The sequence below is a fragment of the Cryptomeria japonica genome, chromosome 4 (assembly GCF_030272615.1).
Source record: "Cryptomeria japonica chromosome 4, Sugi_1.0, whole genome shotgun sequence".
Lineage (NCBI taxonomy): Eukaryota > Viridiplantae > Streptophyta > Pinopsida > Cupressales > Cupressaceae > Cryptomeria > Cryptomeria japonica.
This window is the reverse complement of record NC_081408.1, coordinates 718,739,803-718,760,228: the sequence shown is the minus strand read 5'-3', so window position 1 is coordinate 718,760,228 and position 20,426 is coordinate 718,739,803. Positions and strand designations below refer to the sequence as shown.

Genomic DNA, 20,426 nt, shown 5'->3' with positions numbered 1-20,426 from the left:
TTAAAAAAGGAAAAAAGGACAAGGGTTGGAGAAGGATCTAATTCTAGCACTAAGAATGTAGGAGCAATGGATGACCTTTGATGAAACTTTAACTAAGTCTTGCTTTGACATGCTAGGATCATCTCCACAAAGTTAGTGCGATCTTCTAAGGAAAGCCTTATGATGTTCAGATCACCGCTACAAGCATAGACACCGTTAGGTTGATGCATATCAATGAAGAAGCGATAATTGAAGTTAAGCTTAAGCTGAATGATTCCAGTTGACTACGCAAGGCAAGTTTGCAATCAACAAATCGCTAGTAGTATGGATATACAAATTTCATCATTGATCATACAAATTTCTTCCATTCATCTAGTAACATGAAATTAAATTTGAGAAGTATAGAGACCATGCAAATTGTTGAATCGACACATAGATTTCACCATTTCTTCAATGAAGTTTACAAGTCTTTTGCAACAATATCTTGGCAACAATCTTTGCCTTCTCTTTCTACTCTACTCTAAAATGCTACTAATTATTGACTATTCTCTCTAACTATTTCCTATTCTCTGACTATTAACTATTAACCTTTACAAATGAGGAGCCAGGGCTTTATATAGAGAACCCTTTACAAATAGACGGCTCTGATTGACTTAGAACCAATGACTAGGATTACAAGATAGAAACCCTAATTAGGGTTTGTTACAACAAACTTCCTTAGCCAATTAGAAAATTACATTTCAGGAGTGAGGACCAATAAGAAGCAGGGGTAGGTACATCGAAGTTTGTGCCCTCCGGTAAATTAGGTACATTGAATCTAGTCATGCTAAGGTGGACCAATCCGACTGGAAGAATGATGACTGGGATGCCACCTTGTCTAACGCTTGTGACTTGGTTGATCCTCTTCAGCCTTTTGACATGATGAATGATGTACTTCCTTTGTTTGACCAGGCTTCCTCATTGTCAAGTCTTTCTTCTCCGGTAGCACACCTCCGCCTGGAAGTGCTGGCAAAGCCTTTTCTTTGTCATCTTGTGAAAGAATGAAGTCTTGAAGTTAACTCAAACTCCTTGAACACCCCTAGTCTTCCAATGCTTTAAAGCACCTTGAGTCTTCCCTTTTGCCTGTAGAATGTCCTTGATGACGATGGACTGGAAGAGGTTGTCCTTGTCCTGGCCTGGTCTTCTTTCATCTGCAAAACAAACCAAAAGATGATTAAGGACACATAATAAATTCATTCTAACATAGCATTTTCTACCTTAAGTCGTCAACAAGAAGACATCAAAATGGAATTTCGTTCAATATCCTCTCCAAGGACAGGCCTTATAAGAATTTCGCTCTGGACCCTTTGGAAGGATCAGGAGCGAAATTTTCATTCCTGGCCAATTTAGACCTCATTTCATCATAATCTCACAACTAGCCCTTTGCCTAGCTCAAACAGGATGAAAAAATAGGAGTTTCAAAGGATTTCGCCCTGGACCCTCTAGAAGGGTCAGGAGCGAAATTTGCATTTTAGGACAAAACCTTCACAACTTGTGACCACAACTTGCTCAAATGCATGTCTAAGGATCCCTTTAATCTCAACCAACATCAAGCTTGATGCAAAATTGGATAAAAATGGAGTTTTTGAGGATTTCGCTCTGGACCCTGGCCAAGGACAGGACCTATAAGGGATTTCGCCCTGGACCCTTTGGAAGGGTCAGGAGTGAAATTTGCATTCCAGGACAATTATATCACTCCTTTACTCCAAAATTCCTCCCAAGGCAAGTATATGCTTAGTTTTCTCTTCTCCAAAGCCTAGGGATCCATGTCTTGACCTTGGTTATGGGCAAGTTAGGTGAAATTAAGAATTTCGCTCTGGACCCTTTGGAAGGGTCAAGAGCGAAATTCAAGCTTTAGACTTATTTCTTGACTTCCTTCACTTCAATTCACCTAACAAGGCAAGAATACCTCACTCCACCTTCAACCATGCCATAGGAATCAATGTTTTGGCTTCACTCAAGGAGAAAATGGTTGATTTGGAGAATTTCGCTCTGGACCCTTTGGAAGGGTCAGGAGCGAATTTCTCCTCTTTGCTTGTTTTCCCTCACTCAACTCCATTTCTTCCACTTTGTTATTACTTGGTTCTCCATTTGAATCCTTCTCTCAACTTGACAATGCTTACTTGGCCTCAAAAATGGCTAATAAGGAGAATTTCGCCAAAAACCATGGCCAGGGACAAGACCTATTTAGGATTTCGCCCTGGAACCTTTGGAAGGGTCAGGAGCGAAATCCTTGTCCAAGCTTAAAATCTTCATTTTTGGTGGCGACAATCCATTCAAGGGCAATCCTAGGGGCATCTCCCAACTTCTCCCACCTTGGTCTAGGCTTAGCTTGGCATAAAAATGAAAGGAAAAGGTAGTTTTAAGGAATTTCGCTCTGGACCCTTTGGAAGGGTCAGGAGCGAAATTCATATTTTGAGCTTATTCTTTCATTCCTCTCACTTCCATCCACCTTCAAAGGCAAGGTCACGCCACTTCACACCTATCCAAGCCATCAAAACCATGGATTTGACTTGCTTTGAAGGGAAAATAGGTGATTTTAGGAATTTCGCTCTGGACCCTTTGGAAGGGTCAGGAACGAAATTCATGATTTGGCTCAATTCCTTCAAATTTGATAATCACTAGCAAGTCAAAGTCACACCTAAGGACACTTCCAATCCTAATTCACCTTGAACCACCCTAGACTTGGCATAAAATTGAGGGAAAAGAGTGGTTTTGTGAAATTTCGCTCTGGACCCTTTGGAAGGGTCAAGAGCGAATTTCTCATTCTAGACTTGACTCTTCATCTTTTCAATCCCAATCTTATTTGCAAGGTAAAATTCCATCACTCTTCACCCAAGGAACAAGGTTTCAAGCCCAAGCATGGAAGCAAATGAGGTTAATAAAGAATTTCGCTCTGGACCCTTTGGAAGGGTCAAGAGCAAAATTCATGATTTAGGCAAAATCTTCATCTTTCAAAGCGTCCAACTACCTCTCAAGGCAAGAACATATCAATTCACCCTCCAACATCCCAACGCCTAGCCAAAACAAGGAAGAAAATAAGAGCTATAAGGATTTTTCGCTCTGGATCCTTTGGAAGGGTCAAGAGCGAAATCCTCTTTCCAGGTTGATCTTGCACTTCATTCATCCAATTCTTCCTCAAACACAATCAATTCAACTTCCTTTCATCCTAATCAAGGCAATTCGCTATCAAACTAGCTCCAGACAAGGTCACTCTAGGGCCTAAGGCAAAAAAGAAGGTCAAATGGAGGATTCGCTCTGGACCCTTTGGAAGGGTCAGGAGCGAAATTCTCCTTCCAGGTTGATTTCCATCATTTCATTGCCTCAAACCTCCTCTCCAAGGTAATATGCATCCAAGTCTCCTCAACTATGCCTTAGAAGTTCCAAACTTGGTCAAGTCAAAGAGCGAAATAGAGGAAAAGTGAATTTCGCTCTGGACCCTTTGGAAGGGTCAGGAGCGAAATTCTCCTTCTAGGCTCATTTTCACTTTTTTCCTCCCTTCTTTGGCTTGGATATAACTCATTAGGCTTCTCCTGATCATCCTCCAGTCCAAGTTAGCATTCACTTCAAGGCTTTGTGAAGAAAAAAGGGGCTCATATGAATTTCGCTCTGGACCCTTTGGAAGGGTCAGGAGCGAAATTCTTGTCTTGGTCAAAAATCCTTCATTCCTTCACATTCTATCACTTGGAAAGGCAAATACACATCATTTCCCTTCCAAATACGCTCAAGGAACAAGGTTGGTAGTCTAAGCAAGGAAGCAAATGAGGCTTATGAAGAATTTCGCTTTGGACCCTTTGGAAGGGTCAGGAGCGAAATTTCTATTTTAGACTAAAATCCTTCACTCCTTCACTTTTAGTCACTCCCTAAGGCAAGAACATATCCATCTACCCCCACCATGACCAAGGAACAAGGCTTTCAATGCAAACAAGGAAGAAAAAAGGTGTCTTCTAAGAATTTCGCTCTAGACCCTTTGGAAGGGTCAGGAGCAAAATTTCTTTTAGGCTCAAATCTTGACTTCATCTCTCACATTTCTTCACTCCAAATAAGTGTTTTGCCCTTAATAATGCTTGGGAATGAGTTAGTTCTAGGTTTGGATCAAAGTAGAATGTCCTATAGAGGAATTCGCTCTGGACCCTCTGGAAGGGTCAGGAGCGAAATTGAAATTCGCCTTGGACCCTTTGGAAGGGTCAGGAGCGAAATTTGACATTTTGGTCTCTCCGTCAGGATTCATATATGGAATATGACATTTAAGTATAAGTGACAAGATATAAGGAAATGTCACTTATACTTTAAGTTATATTCCATATATACTATCAAGATGTTTGAGAGTGGTTTCGGACCTCCAGGAGTTATAATACAAAATCTAGTTTTTGGAGGATTCTTCAATTTTCCAGACAATCAAATTTCAGGATCAAGATGACATTCCAGACAGCCAAATTTCAAGACATTTGAAGATCAGGATGACATTCCAGACTTCATCACTCACCAACTTGACCTAACTCAGACCTTCAAAGAGGATATTCACTCACCAAGCTTCATTGACCCACTCAAACTCAAACAAGACACAATTAGCAACAAGAGCAAAACTAGGCCTAAGGGAGACTTTCAAAGAAACCCTAACCTGGAGCACATGCTGACTCCCCCTAGCTCAAGCAGAGCCTGCCATCCTAGTGATCCCCCTGGCAACACTCAAAATGCAAAGGCTAACAGACAAAACCCTAAAAGACCTAGAAACAAACCCCAAAAAGCAAAAAAGTACGGGTCCCCATTTGCAATGGGGCGATGTGTGAATACGTCATAACACTTCCTCAATGGCAACTTGGAGGAAGAAGTGTAGATGACTCAACCTCAAGGTTTTCAGGTTGCAAGAAAGGAACATCAGGTATGTAGATTGATGAAGGTATTACGATAATAGATAGTTTTTATTTATTGTTAATGGTTATCTACTGTAATATTCTGTAAATACTTAGTTAGCTGTTAGCTAGAATAGAATGTTTCTATTCTTCACGATCGTTTCCTAAGGAAACATCGTCTTTCTTCTTGTATATAAAGATCTATTGATCTCTGTTAATATCAAGCAAATATTTTACCAATTACTTCGTAATATGGTATCAAAGCTTTAGGTGAATTTTATCGAAAATTTTCGAAATTATTCCAGTTCATCCTATAAGGGCTTTCGTTTGCAACAATCATCATTTGTCTTCGTGGGTGTGTTCTGAGGATTTTTTTCCTACTCGCGTTTGTTTGGTAGCTCAGGAAAACGTGATTTTTCGCGTCTGTTCTTCGGCCTCTATCTGCATCGCGTGACTTCCACTCTGCAAGTTCACGTGGTGTCTGTGTGTGTCGCGTGATTTTCCGTGCCTGTTGTTCGTGGCTTGTGTCACGTTTTTTCCTTGCTCACGACCTCTGCTCTCTGTCTGTGAATGAGTTTTTGTACCGCGTGGTCTTCTTTGTTGGCGCCTTCTGTTCATGGTTGTGGTCTCTTTTCACAACCTGAAACTCGCGATTTTTTCCCGCACATTCATATTTCGGCGCAATATAGACCCGCCATTTTTTCTGCAACCTGCAACTTGGTCAAACCCACGTTTTCTCACTTTTGGCTAGGGTTTTGACCCTCCAGATTTAGTCAAATTTTTTTTTTGAGCACAGATTCGTGGTGGGTTTTTCGAGAGCTCAACTAGGCTATCGTCCGTTTTTTTAGCATGCCTCGATTTTTGAGCCAGCGGATCTAGATTTCGACAGCATATTCTTTCTGGGTTTTTCAAGCTCTCTTCTGGGTGCCTCTTCATTTTTTTTGGATCCTCCGACATTTTGCCTCGAAGTACGTGCCTTCTCAATTTTTCACGTTTTTCATAGAAATTCGTGCCATGGCATCTCTAACGAATATTCTGCTCGAGGGAAATCAGAAGTTCAATGGTCGGAACTATAGCACGTGGAAGCAACGAATGCTAACCATCTTCGAATATTGCGACAACAATTAGGTGGTTCTGGGTACTACTCAGCGCTCGACTACAGCTAGTCCTGATCAGGTTGCATATGACCAGCATAATCGAGAGGCAGTGATGCTTCTCAAATTATCCGTAGCTGATGATCAACCCCCTCAGATTCCATCCGGCAAAACAGTTGCCGAGATATGGGCGCATCTCAAAACCCTACATGAGACTTCTGATAAAAGAAGGGCCTTCTTTCTCAAGAACACTCTGTTTTCTATTGTCATGGATGAGCGGAAATCGCTCTAGGATCACCTGAATATGATTCAGGAAATCCGTGATCAGTTGCTTGCCATTGGACGCAAGGTGGAGGAAGAGGACATTGTGGTAATCACCCTTAAAAGTTTACCCAAGTCCTACGCGCATTTTATCGAAACTCTCAACATCACTTCTATTAGTGTTGATCTGAAGTTCACAGATCTCTGCACACTTTTGCTTCAGCAAGATCGGTGGACACAGCAGTTCGGTAGCAATTCCAGCTCCACCTCCATAGAACAAGCCTTTGCTGCTAAATCTTTTCACAAGGATAAGGGCAAGTCTCATTCTCAGCATTCTTCTCAGCAGAAACCCTCTGCTCCTGCATTAGAAGGCTCCAAGAAAAAGAACATTCAATGCAAATACTGCCACAAGTATGGTCACATGAAGGTTGAATGTCGGAAGCGCTTAGCTGCCCAAGCTAAGCAATCTAGTTCACAGCCCAAAGTGAACAGTGCAGAGCACACTGAGCAGACAAAATCTGCCTTTTATGCCGTCATGGCTAAAAGACTCGCAGATCATGTCAAATCGTCTGCCTGGTATATTGATTCAGGTGCCTCTCGTCATTTCACCCACCATCAAGACTGGTTCATTGACTACCAGCCTTATTCAAATTCTGTTATATTTGGTGGCAGGGAAGAATACATGGTTGTCGGCAAAGGCAACATTCAGATTCGGTTTGCTGGGAGGAATCTCATTTTCCTCGATGTCTTCCACGTTCCAGAGATGGAACTTAATCTACTCTTAGTCAGTCAGATGCTGCGACACTCTCCACGGTTGGATGTCACCTTCAGTTCACATTAGTGCACCATCACTGATCGGGAGACTCAGTCACTTTCTTGCAGTTGGTCTTGAGGATCATGGTCTTTTCAGACTTGCAGATTCTGGTGTTTCTCAAGACCTAGCTATGGCTGCTCGACAGTCTTCTCTCAGTACACTTTGGCATCAGCGATATGGGCACTTAAATGTGCGCTATCTTGCTCAGCTTGCTCGAGACGCGCTTGTCCTCGGAGTGCCAGAGATTTAGACTCAACAACTTGGAGTTTGTGATGCATGCCAGATTGGGAAGCAACATCGCACACCCTTCAAAAGTGGCGATTCATGGCGGGTGGCAATTCATGGTGGGCTTCTCAGGTACTTCAGCTTGTTCATGTTGATATCTGCGGCCCTATGGCTACTCCTTCTGTCCTTGGGTCCAGGTATTTTCTGTTGTTTGTTGATGATTTCAGTAGAAAAATGTGGGTTTATTTTCTTGCAAAGAAATCAGAAGCGTTTACTGTATTTTAGAAGTTTAAACCTCTAGTTGAAAAAGAGTCTGGGAAATCTATTATTGCTCTTAGATCAGATAATGGGGGGGGAATTTTGTTCTAATGAATTCTCTAGCTTCTGTGATATTCATGGCATTAAGCGCCAGTTAACCTCACCCCACACACCCCACACACCCCAATAGAACAGTGTAGTTGAACGTTGGAACAGAACAATCATTGAGATGGCTAGATCCATGCTCAACCACATACATGTTCCGAAGCAGTTTTGGGCAGAAGCAGTTAACACTGCAGTCTACCTTTTGAACCGGTCACCCACTGTGGCGGTCAAAGGCAAGATTCCGGAAGAGGCCTGGTCAGGTCGCAAACCCAAAATCGGTCATTCTGAAGGTTTTCGGCTCCCTTGCTTATGTTTGGATCCCTGATGCTTCATGCACCAAGTTGGATGCCAAGAGCCAGAAACTTATGCTTACTGGATACATTAGTCTTCACAAAGCCTACCGCTTGATCGACATGAGACATCTCGTCTCCTGAATAGTCGTGATGTAGTCTTTGATGAGCAGCGAGGACCCTTCATGCCTGTGTCTCCTGTTCTTGATTCAGCAGACCAGCCTATGAAGGTTCATGATTTGGGAGTTAGACTTCCATTAGGTCCACCTGATGGGAGGGCTCCTGCAGCTCCAGTAGCTCCAGTTATCCCAGTGATTCTTGTACATACACCTCCGGCTTCTCCTGCAAGATCACCCAGATTTGCAGATGCTTCACCTGATTTTGATTCGAATTCTTCTGATGAGGAACTTGATCATAGAGCATCTCCTGATGCTAATGTTGGTCCTCCTCCTCTCCGGTCTAAATGGTGGGCCAAGACACTTGTTGATCTTCGAGATGATGAACTCATCGATGGGAGAACTGCTCGGAAAAAGAGCAAACCTGCAGGGACAGTTAATTTTGCTCTCATGGCCAACATTCACAGTGTGTTTGAACCTCAGACATACTCCGAGGCCAAAGGTATTCCAGAGTGGGAACAAGCTATGCAATCTGAACACCAAAGCCTGTTGAAGAATCACACCTGGGAACTTTCTGATCTTCCACCAGGGAAGAAATCCATTGGCTGCAAATGGGTCTACAAAATCAAATACAAGTCTGATGGTACTTTGGATAAGTACAAAGCTCGTTTAGTTGCAAAGGGCTTTTCTCAGTGTCAGGGCATTGATTATGAGGAGACCTTTGCTCCTACCGCAAAGATGAGCACTATCAGATTAGTCCTAGCCATGGCAACACAGTTTGGCTGGAAGGTCCATCGGATGGACGTCAAGAGTGCTTTCCTGAATGGTGACCTACAAGAAGAGGTCTACATGATGCAACCTCCAGGTTTCAAGGTTGCAGGTAAAGAACACCAGGTTCTCAGACTGGTGAAAGCTCTCTATGGTTTGAAGCAGGCCCCTAGGGCATGGTACATGAAAATTGATAAGTACCTCAGTGATCAAAGCTTCAAGAGGAGTTCTTCAGACTCAAACTTGTACATCAAAACTACTGATAGTGATATCATCCTTCTGGTCATTTATGTGGATGATTTGATCATCACCGACAGTTCGGCATCTTTGATTTAGGGAATCAAACAGAGTTTATGCTAGTCTTTTGACATGACTGACCTTGGGCTCATGCATTATTGCCTAGGTGTTGAGGTTTGGCAATAGCCGTCTGGTATATTCATTTCTCAGTCTAAATATACTAGGGCTCTGTTAGACAAGTTTCGTATGCAAGATTGCAAGACTGCATCTACACCTATGGAGAAAGGTTTGAAGTTATCAACCCAGTCTGATTCTCCTCTCGTTGATGATACTACATACAGGCAACTAGTAGGTAGTCTCATCTACCTCTCTGCTACTAGACCTTATATAGCTTCGCAGTCAGCTACATTTCACGCTTTATGACAGCTCCCAAGGCTGATCATTGGATAGCCGTAAAGTGTGTGCTTCATTATGTGAAGGGCACTACTGATTATGGAATTCTCTACTCTCGGAGTTCTAATCCTAGTCTTTGTGGATTCACAGATTCAGATTGGGCCGACTCTGTTGACGATAAAAAGTCAACTTCTGGATATGTGTTTAGTTTGGGATCCGGTGTCGTCACATGGACCAGTAAGAAGTAGCAGGCTGTTTCTCTCTCCTCTACAGAGGCCGAATACAGAGGGGCAGTTAAGGCAGGTTGTGAAGCTGTCTAGCTTCGTCGGATGCTTGGGGATATGTAGATGTCACCAGTAGGACCGACCACCTTATTTGTTGATAACGATGGCGTTATCAAGTTAGCACGAAATCTAGTCTTCCATGAACGAACCAAGCATGTAGATGTTCATTGTCATTACATACGACAGCTGGTTGAAGACAGGATCATAGACTTGCAGTATGTTTCTACAACGGATCAGACTGCAAACATTCTCACCAAGCCACTTGGTCCAGATAAGTTTGTCAAATTCAGAGGACAGCTTGGTGTAGTGGATAGATTAACCATTAAGGGAGGGTATTACGATAATATATAGTTTCTATTTATTGTTAATGGTTATCTACTATAATATTCTATAAATACTTAGTTAGCTATTAGCAAGAATAGAATGTTTCTATTCTTCATGATCGTTTCCTAAGGAAACATCGTCTTTCTTCTTGTATATAAAGATCTATTGATCTCTGTTAATATCAAGCAAATATTTTACCAATTACGTCGTAATAGAAGGCTCTTAATGGCTCAAAGTAGGCACCTAGAGCATGGTACATTAAGATTGATAGGTATTTGGCTCAACAAGAATTCTAAAGAAGTCCTTCAAATCTAAATTTATATGTCAAAAGTGTTGGCAATGATATCATTCTAGTGGTCTTTTATGTAGATGATATCATAATTATAGGTAGTGAGGCACATTTGATTGAACAAATCAAATGTAATTTGAGTACAACTTTTGACATGACATATAGGCTTGCTACATTATTGCCTAGGTATAGATGTTTGGCGGATAGGTGGTGGTACTTTTATTTCAAATTCTAAATATGCCAGTAGTTTCTAGACAATATTAGAATGATGGATTGCAAAATATTGTTTACACCTATGGAGAGAGGGTTGAAGCTTTCAACCAAAACAAACTCAAAGGTATGCATCAATATTCAAGCAACTAGTGGCCAGCCTTATCTATCTTACAACCACTATATTTGGTTTGAGCTATGCTGTGAATTACATTTCCAGATTTCTGTATCTCACAAGAAAAGATCCTAGGCTAGTTGGGTTCACAAATTCAGATTGCGCAAATTCTATTAATGACAATAGATTCACTTCTGGATATATTTTCAGTCTAGGTACAGGTGCAGTCACATGACCAGTAAGAAGTGGCAAGAAGAAGCTCTTTCTGGAAAGACAGAAGCAAAGTATCAGGTAACATTCGAAGTAGCATGTGAGGTAGTGTTGCTACGGAGGATTCTTTCAGGCATGCACATGTCTCAAGTAGGGCGTTCCTACTTGTTTTGTTACAATCAAGGGGCGCTAAAGCTTGCCAAGAATCCAATCTTCCAGGAGTGTACCAAACATGTTGAGCTTCATATTCATTTCATTTGACAACTTGTAGAAGATGGATCATTGATGTTGCAGTGCTGTCCAACTGAGGACTAGATTGTAGACATTTTTACCAAGTCGTTGAGTTTTGATAAGTTAGTAAAATTTCGGGATAAACTTGGTGCAGTTAGTAGATTGACCATTAAGGGAGGTTATTAAAGTTATATTGTAATATTAGTTTATAATGGTCAATTATTTTGTTAGGATAGACTTTAGGAATATTCTTTATTCTATTAATTGTCATCTTCTTTCTTAGTTGTCAATCTTATCCTTATTGGATAAATCGTTTGTAACTCTTATTCAAGGAGACTTTCACTCCTTTGTTGATATCAAATATCTTGGTAATTTTTCTGTGTCATTACTTTCCATAATAATGGAGCATGCTGCAATTTTTTTTCTTTTTGGTAGAGTGATTCTATTGCTTCAGCTCTAGTTTGTGAGTCTATACTCACAAATTATCTTACCCTACGTATATGATGCAGGAGCACCCATGTCTATGAGCGATCTTGTCTCATCCAAATAAAATAAAATAAAGGTGATTGAGAGAATTTTGTTTTTGTGTGTGGGTTTCTGAATAAATGGCAAATTTAAATGAGTCAACAGGCCCCAGATTGTTCCAACTGAATTCAATTGCTAAGCATCCATATTGCTGTGCAAGAGTCATTTTCTGCTGTGCAACTACTTTCTGTTGCTGCACAACTGTTATGATGCTGAGTGAGAATGTCTTGTTGTAGTGCAGCTTCTTTTGGTTGCTGTGTATGATCCTAGTTGTTATGTATCTATTTCTTGTTACTACACAACTTGTCTTGGTTGCTTGATTCATTTGACCTTTTGTCAAACGCCTGGCATGCACAAAGTTGGGCGTAATTTTGGCAGTCCTTACCCACATTAATGGTCATTTGTTTTTCAGCAGGGGTTTTATGTTTTGTTTCCTAATTGGCTGACATTGGGGCATTTGACATCATCTTGTTAGCAACTCTTGTAAGGTTTCAACCTCTCAGCTATAATTTCTCACCTTCTTTGAGAGGCAATTCTTCATACTTATGTTGGTAGGTTTTTTGTTGCTGGTTTCTATTTGCTAGTGGTCTGCAGGTCATTGATATGCTAGCTGTTAGAGAATCATTACCCAGGGAGAGCAAACATAATCAATCAAGAAAAAATAGAAAAAACAGGCTCTTCTTGGGGCAAGAAGGAAGGGGAAACGGTTGGACTGTTAGTCTGACGATTCCAGTAGAGAATAAATCCATCAATTTTTTCCTGTGGAATTTGTTCAGAAAAGGAGATAGTCTAGATTGAGGTCATTGAGGTGCCTGCAAATAGAGATTTGTGAGCAGATTTGGATACGGGACTAAAGGATTGAGTCATGTCTATATATAAGACTTGGGGATAACACTGCAGTGTTGGGTATTATCTTTGTAAGCTATAGTTGGTAGGACAAGTGAGATTGATTTTTGGTATGAGAGTGAGTAGGTTTTTAGGCTTCACTATTAGCCTATTATAGCTTGTTACAGGCATCTCTGACTAATTTAATGCATTTATGATGTTTGCTTTTGTTGACCCCATGTATATGTTACTTTGGGTTGTGGGCTGCTAGGTGAGGCTGTCCTTCATTGAATCCTCTTGCCTAGAATGCATCAAATGCTCAACAGCAAAATTATATATGCAAGTTCTCCATCCAATGGAACAACATCAATTGTGAATATACTTTGGTCCTTGGCAGATGAGCAGAACCAATTCCATAATTTCTTGCCATGTCTCACATGACAAAGTGGCAGAAAGAAATAGACAGATGCTTAAGCACCATGTAGGTAGTACAATATTTTGGGAAAACCATAGTTGATAGCAAAGGATGAGAGGTAGATATTCAAGTAGTGGAGATTGTGTTAGAATTTTTTGGAAAATGGCTTTGAAAACTGAGAAATGCGTCCAAGCTTCCAATACTTCAAAATCGTCATTGGGCAGAGCATCCAAACTTGCCAGATGATTGTGAATTCCATTTTCATAAGTATATGCACTCTACTCTCACTGTACTGTGCAGCTAATTAATTGATTATCAGGATATACACACTAGGTGATAATAAATGTGTTCCTTTGCCTGAGCATTGTCCAAATCAGGGGGAGACATATATGTCAAAGGTGAGGTGGGCATGAAATCCAAAGAAGAGGCTAAACACATGGTCCCGAAGAGACATGGGTGGTTGAAATGGTTGTTGGAGCCCCAGAGGCATTGGTGAGTAGAAAATAATGGATGTTCTGGTTAACAGGGTTCAAGTTGCTAAAGATTGTTAGGAAGATGAATTGGTTGGAATGCTAAATTGGGAAACCCGTTTTCAGCAATGTTCACTGTTTTCTCTAAGCCTCTACTTGTTTTCTCTTGCATTTTATTAACACCCCGACTAAGTAAGTTGAGATTAAGTAGGAAAGATGAATGGTTTGGAGTCCCACTGCCGGGAGCTTCAATGCTAAAGAGCATAAAGGGAAACCTATCTACTGTTGGCGGCATTATTGTACACGGGAATAGCATTAGTTAATTATGTGTAATTGTTTTGGTTAGTTGGCAACCGAGGGGTGGAAGTTGTTGTGCGACGGTTGGCGCTCGCACCCCCTCGGTACCCTTTTATACTTCGGAATGTAACTTGTAAAGGACATTTATGGATGAATAGAAGATCCGATATACTTTGTCTGCTATTTACGACATTATTCTGCGTTATGTTCTTTTTGTCTTAAGTTATTCACCCGAGAGGGCAAACATTTGGCGCCCGCTTGGCGGACCAGATACCGACATCTCACACTTCTGCTCCAGGGACGGTACACGGGAATAGCATTAGTTAATTATGTGTAATTGTTTTGGTTAGTTGGCAACCGAGGGGTGGAAGTTGTTGTGCGACGGTTGGCGCTCGCACCCCCTCGGTACCCTTTTATACTTCGGAATGTAACTTGTAAAGGACATTTATGGATGAATAGAAGATCCGATATACTTTGTCTGCTATTTACGACATTATTCTGCGTTATGTTCTTTATGTCTTAAGTTATTCACCCGAGAGGGCAAACATCTACCAATGTGATAATTTAATTCTTATTTTCTGGGATAACCGTATATTGTTTTCATTTGTATTTTATTATTGCTTTGCAAGTGTCTTTTTTGTGTGTGGTTTTTGGAAGGGGACTATTTTTAAAAGTTTAAAGAACTTGTATTCTGCAATAATAAGACCTGTTCATATTTTTGTCTCTTTCTTTTGCATTTTAATTTTGCAGCAGTACAGTTATTGTAGGTTGCAGAATAGTTGATGTTGTCATGTTGTTTCTGTTTTCTGACTTGAGAGTTGGCATAGATTGGTTTAATAGCAGGCAGAAGGTTTACTAATGCATGCAATCAAATAATTATTATGTATTTAGATTGAATCTGTAAACCTAAAGTTCATGTTTGGCTGAGAAAGATCATCCTCTGTTGAGATAGGACATGAGATTTAACATTTAAAGTGAAATTGAACTAGAACCCATTCATAGATGATGAAAGAAGGTTTCACCATTCTTAACTAATTTACTGTGACCCTTCACTCACCTCCTTTGGATGAGTCTCCAGTATTTGTCAAATTCCATCTTTACATGGTAGGCAGGTGTTTCTATAAATTAGTATATAATGCTTAGGTTTACTTGTCATTGAGGCTGTGATGGTTGTTAGGTATGACTAAGGTTAATTCCAATAAGTAATAACCAACTTCTCTAGAATCTTAGCCGGAAGAGATGGAGAAATTAATTGGAGCAAGTGTGACCAGTCTAGGCCATTAACAGATATGTTAGGTTGACTAAGTGTTTCATTTGATATTAAAGTTCTTTCTATTGTTTTCCTATCTCATGAGAGTTATCCCCATCTTCTCAATAGGCTACCCTTTTAGAAAAAAATGCCATGAGGAATATTTTACGTTGAGTTGTAATTTGAAACAATAAATTCTAAAAAATATTTTCAAAGTTAGTTGTTAATAGATGCTGCTTCCAGGTTGTGTTGTGATGGAGGGTTTCTTGTTGATTTCTTTTGGGATGATTATATTTAGAGGTCTACAAAATAGTTGTGATGTACTTATATTTTCCTTTCTACAAGTATGCTTGATTTTGTCTACTTTTACAGATATGTCATTGATCCAGGCTTTGTGAAGCAACGACAATACAATCCTGGGACTGGAATGTACTCTCTCGATGTGGTACAGATTAGTCGGTATGTGATTGTCTTAGCACTTGTCTAATGAAAAAATGGGATTGTCTTTTCCTTTCCTTCAGTGTATTCCTCTTTTACATTTTATTCCATATGTTCCTTCTGATCTTGTTTTCATTTTTCACAATTTGAATTGAAGTACTTAACAAATTAAAATTCTGGCATTTATGATTACTAAAATCTAAGGTAAATTGTTAGGCGTTTAATGTTACAGAAGAAGAAAAAATGCTGATATTTCTGTTGACTTTAAAATTCATTTTTTATTTATTTTATTCTATTGTTTTCCCTTTCACTCAAGGGTATGAATTTGTCAAAGAACTCATACGATTCCATAAGATTTATAATTGTTGTCTACTTAGTATTTGTTTAACGTTTATTCCTTTCCCATTGTGGCTTCATTTGAAAGTGATGTATACATTGTTTTTGTAAAGATTTATACATGAGTTAGAATTTATGATTAATTCTTTAGTCAAAATTAAGAAGATACGAAAGTCTGTGATATATGAATATGACTAACCCCAATGTTAAACCCTAGTTGTTATTACACTAAGTTGACTTAGAGGAAAGCCTACATTTATGATTTTCATTTTACTTGTTTACCAAGGACGCCAAATTTTTACAACACAGAGGGCCATAAGGCAAAGGCAATGCTTGCACACACAACTGGACTTGGGGACACAAGATGGAAACGTGTCATTATTTAAAGTTTCCCCTTGATGTCGACTTTCCGAAATTAGTAAACATTTCTTCTAAAAGATGATGACAATGCACAGATGTTGAAGTTCACACTGTTGGACTGTGATGCACAACAAGCAAGAATTGAATAATAACCAATTCTCCAATTAACGTTCATCTGTTCCATAAAAAGGGCATGATTCAAGGAGGTCTAACCACTGCTCCTGGCATTTTCTGTCTTAATCATGTGTCAACCAGAAGAAAAAAACCCATGAATATGTTTGCCATCAAGAAAATTATTGCAACAGCATAATGATGACTCAACAAGAGCCCTGACAAGTCACACATAACCAGATAGTCTTCCCGTTATGGCATGTGCCTTCCATGATGCCGACTGGCTTGAAATGTCTGAAAATCACCATTTTCCCTTTTGTTTTCAATAAAATAACAGTTGAATATACATTTTATAAAAATTTTAAGGGTTGGATTTTGTTTTCTTTGGATTTTCTAAGGCAAGATAACTGATAAGTCTTGTAAGTGATGAGGATGATGGAATGGAAGAATTAGTCAATGTAAGTTAGGGAAGGGGAATAATTGAAGATACTCAAACCAAAACTTTTAGCTGAGTCTTTGGTGTTTGATTTTCCATCAAGGTGTTGGTCAAATGCATTATGTTAGTTTGCAACAACATTTGAGACAAATGGTTGCTGGTATTGGTATAGTGTGATGGTTAAGTTGTGGTGTTGTTGTTTTTGCCATCAAGTTTCAAACCACTCTGGGGTGTTATTGTTGAGTGTTTATATCAGGGATGAGGTCCCTTATTTGTGACCTCACCAATTCATGGCTTCAGGTCAAAAGCATTTACCAGAAATAACAAAAAAACATTTGAGACAAACAGCTTGGTAATTTAGGGTGTAGTTGACATTGGGTATTCAATATCAGCAACTCTGAATGGAAGGGCAACATTACTAGGGCTAATGCATGCTTTCAACACATCCTTGGCAAAGGGGCTAGTCTTTGTACTGAACTTACACTTAAGGAGTGGGATGAAATATTGAGGTTGGTTAGTGGGGAGATTTCTATACCATCTGCTTGTGGCATCCCACGTGGGACTTCCAAGCATGTTTCTTGTACTACAAATCCTCTTATTCCAAATTTTGAGGTGAATGTGATGTAACTCAAGGGGAAAGAAAGCCATGGGTTCAACTTCAAACCTGGTTATATAAGCGTATAATGTGTAGGGTCAAAAGGATATGGATGATACCATTGACAAACCATTCTTTTTCAATGGTATTCCATTTCATATTGTTTGATCTTTCTATTACAAGGATCTATTTTCCAAGGCTGTAAAATAATCTTATGTTCCTTTTGGTGGAACCAAATTGAGAACAAAATAATTGTTTCTAAGTTAATTTGTTGATGGAGGAGATGAAGTATAAATGGTCGGCACATAGGTGCTTTATTTCAATGGATGGGTGGACAAACATTAGTCGTCAGCCACTTATCAATGCTATAATCAGATGTAAAAGGGGCCCTTATTTCTTGAGGGCTAGCTTTGGAAAGCGCAAGGATGCCAAAGTTCAGTTCAAGTTTTTAGGGGATGCTTGTGAGGTTGTTACAAATGCAATGTTTGTAAGAAAGGCAACAGGAAAGCTAGTTGAGTCTACTTATAAGCACATTTACTAGTCCCCATAATTTGTGGATGCAATTAAAAATGCACTAAAGAACATTGTGAAAATTGAGTGGGTCAAACAGGTTGTTGTGAGTGACATGGAGGTGTAGAATTTCTTTGTAACCACCACACCTTATTGGTATTTTAATAATTTTTTTGGTATTTGTCAAGGAAGGAACCTCTCAAACAAGTTATGACCTGATTTACATCCTATTTTATTTTTTGGAGATGATGCTCCAGTTGCAAGAGCCTTGCTGATGATGCTTCTGACATAGGATTGGACCATGGTGGGGGAGCCCCCGACAAAATAAGAAAATGGGGTAAACGATATATTACATCCACTATATCCCCCTTTTTACTGTCATTAGATATAGGGAGTCTAATAGTTGTTAAGGCCTTTAAGAAAACATATAGTGTGGAGGATTTTGCAAGAGTTAGGGATTAGTGGATAAAATTTGCTGAACTCCAAGGCTACAAGACATAAGCTATGATAGGTGACTGAATATGGTGGACGATAAGTTGGTAAATTGGTGGTGGCTATATAGATCTTTGAAATGGCTATGAACACTTGCCATTCATATCCTCTCATAGGCTTCATCTTCCTTTGTTGTTGTGCATTATCTACTCTTTTATTAGGAATATGTTTACCCTTAGGAGAGTGGGGAAGCTTGTTGTAGATATTTTTTTCTGTCTTATTGATTAAAGATAAGCACTTGCAAGTAGAGATGAGCAACATGGTGGGAAGGACTGAAGACAAGTTGGTGGGAACTAGGATGTGCAACTATTATTGTTTTTTCTCTCTTTATAGGATCCAAATGAGTTTAGTATTTGCAAGGGAAAGGAACAATTCATGGGATTTCCATTTGATGATGACTCTGATTATTGAGCTAGTTGTGCAGTGCAGTGAGCATCTTTATTTTGGGAGTTTGCTGATGTTACTGATCAGTTTGTAAATTCAACCTTGTGGTTCTCATATAATGATGGATGGTAGTTGTTATAATAAGAATATGTATTGGTATTTGAACTTTTAGCCCTTGAAATTAGCTGTTTCTGGATTAGATTGTTTTTGTGTGATTTTTTTGCATCAATGTCTCAGATCACACTCCGTGATCCATCATCAGGATGTTAGAGTGCAAGCAGAGATGAAAAACAGACAAGTAGCAAGTCTGGATGGCTAAAAAGAGGAGGGAGGAGGCACAAAGAACAAGGATAGATGGATGCCAAGATAAGAAAATAAAAATAAATAATAGGAAAAATATGGATATAAATAAAACCAGAATATAAAGATCAGCCAATAAGAATAAGAAAGGAAAAGGAAATTAGTAACCAAAAAGGGAAAAAAATTATGAAAAGAAAATAAAGAACACAAACAAGAAATGTGGTCATAATAATATATTTATATGAGTGAGATAAAAATAGATTGAATTAATCAGAATATAGGGATCAAATTAAAAGAAGTATATATATATATATATTTAATATATATTAGTTTGAGAATATTTAAAATATAATGTCATAACCAAATTAGAAAATATGAACTAAACATAGTTGCAAAAGAAATATAATCAACGGAGAAGAAATATTGAGACAATTATATAAGAGAGAGAGTTTTGGAGTTAAAAAACAAAGCATACACTCTTATCTTAGTAGATATTCAGATTAATGTCCCTTAACTAATAAACCAAAACAAAAATAAAAATAATAACATTATAGACAAATGACAAATGTATAAATACTTCTTAATATATGAATATAGAATATATATATATATATATTAAATATAATTATATATAAAAAATGACAAATGTATAAAATATTTTGTTAATAGGAAAATATCTGCAGCGAACTAAAAATGGTATGAAAATTTCAAAATGTTATGAGATTGAGTGGGGAAGGATTGGAGATGGCTCTGCAACTTGCAGGACTCAGGAGCATTCAATAGGGTTTGAAGAAGGGGTCGACCCCTGTGTGTGGAGGAGGTGGTAAGGCCTCCTCCACGCTGGTAAGCCCTTGCTTTCCCTGGTACTCATTTCTTTCTGCATTTATTCTGTGCGTTGTGGTTTGTGTCATCCGTTCAGGTTGAGCGTGCGGATGTTAATGATCTCCCATGGGCGACTCTTTTGGAGGACAGGCTTTAACTACCAAGCGTCCGGAGTCCTCGTTAGAAGAGGTTGAGAGAAATAATGCAAAATCCTTTAAAGCTGCCCTTGTGGACTCGGCTTTTTCTATTCTTGACGAGGCTAAATTTCTTTTGGCGAGTTCTTCAGACTTTGAGAGTGATGGCGGAGGACAGAGAAGAGGTAAGAACCCTAGCCCTCCCCTTCCTACTTTGTCTATTGTTCCTAACGATTTCATCGCTAAAGCCATAGATTTGGAAAAGAATGGGCTTAAAGATGTTGCAAATTTTTTAGTGGCCGTGGATGTTGATAAGTGCCCGGCCAGAAAGTTTATGGATGATTGGTTTAAGAATGTTTGGATTAAAAAGTTAGGTTTTCTAAATCTAGGAAGGTTAGGAAAAAGAACACCCAACAATTGGCGTTAGATAAGATAAAAGAGTCTATCCTTAGCAGGTGTAACGCTCCTCAGATGCCCCCCACTAAAACTGGTTCGTGCTCAGTGCCCATGGAGGACGATGTTCTTGATGCCCTGCCTGAGATTAAGTTCTTTGGTAATGGTAGGAATTCTTTGGTCAAATCTATTGTTAGAGAAATTGAAGGATTAGATCGTGCCAATAGTGAGTTGGAGGG

At 39.3% G+C, this 20,426-nt stretch overlaps 1 protein-coding gene across 3 annotated transcripts in view; it reads left to right on the top strand.

The window, feature by feature from the left end:
* LOC131032097 (probable pre-mRNA-splicing factor ATP-dependent RNA helicase DEAH4) overlaps positions 1–20,426 on the top strand; it is a 187,519-nt gene that overhangs the window by 52,990 nt on the left and 114,103 nt on the right. For all 3 annotated transcript variants that reach the window (XR_009103377.2, XM_057963016.2, XM_057963017.2), the window contains one exon: positions 15,249–15,335. Coding sequence is in view for 2 of the 3 variants with exons in the window: in XM_057963016.2 (XP_057818999.2) it covers positions 15,249–15,335 (87 nt within the window). In the remaining variant the exon portion in view is untranslated. The remainder of the gene's footprint in view (positions 1–15,248; positions 15,336–20,426) is intronic.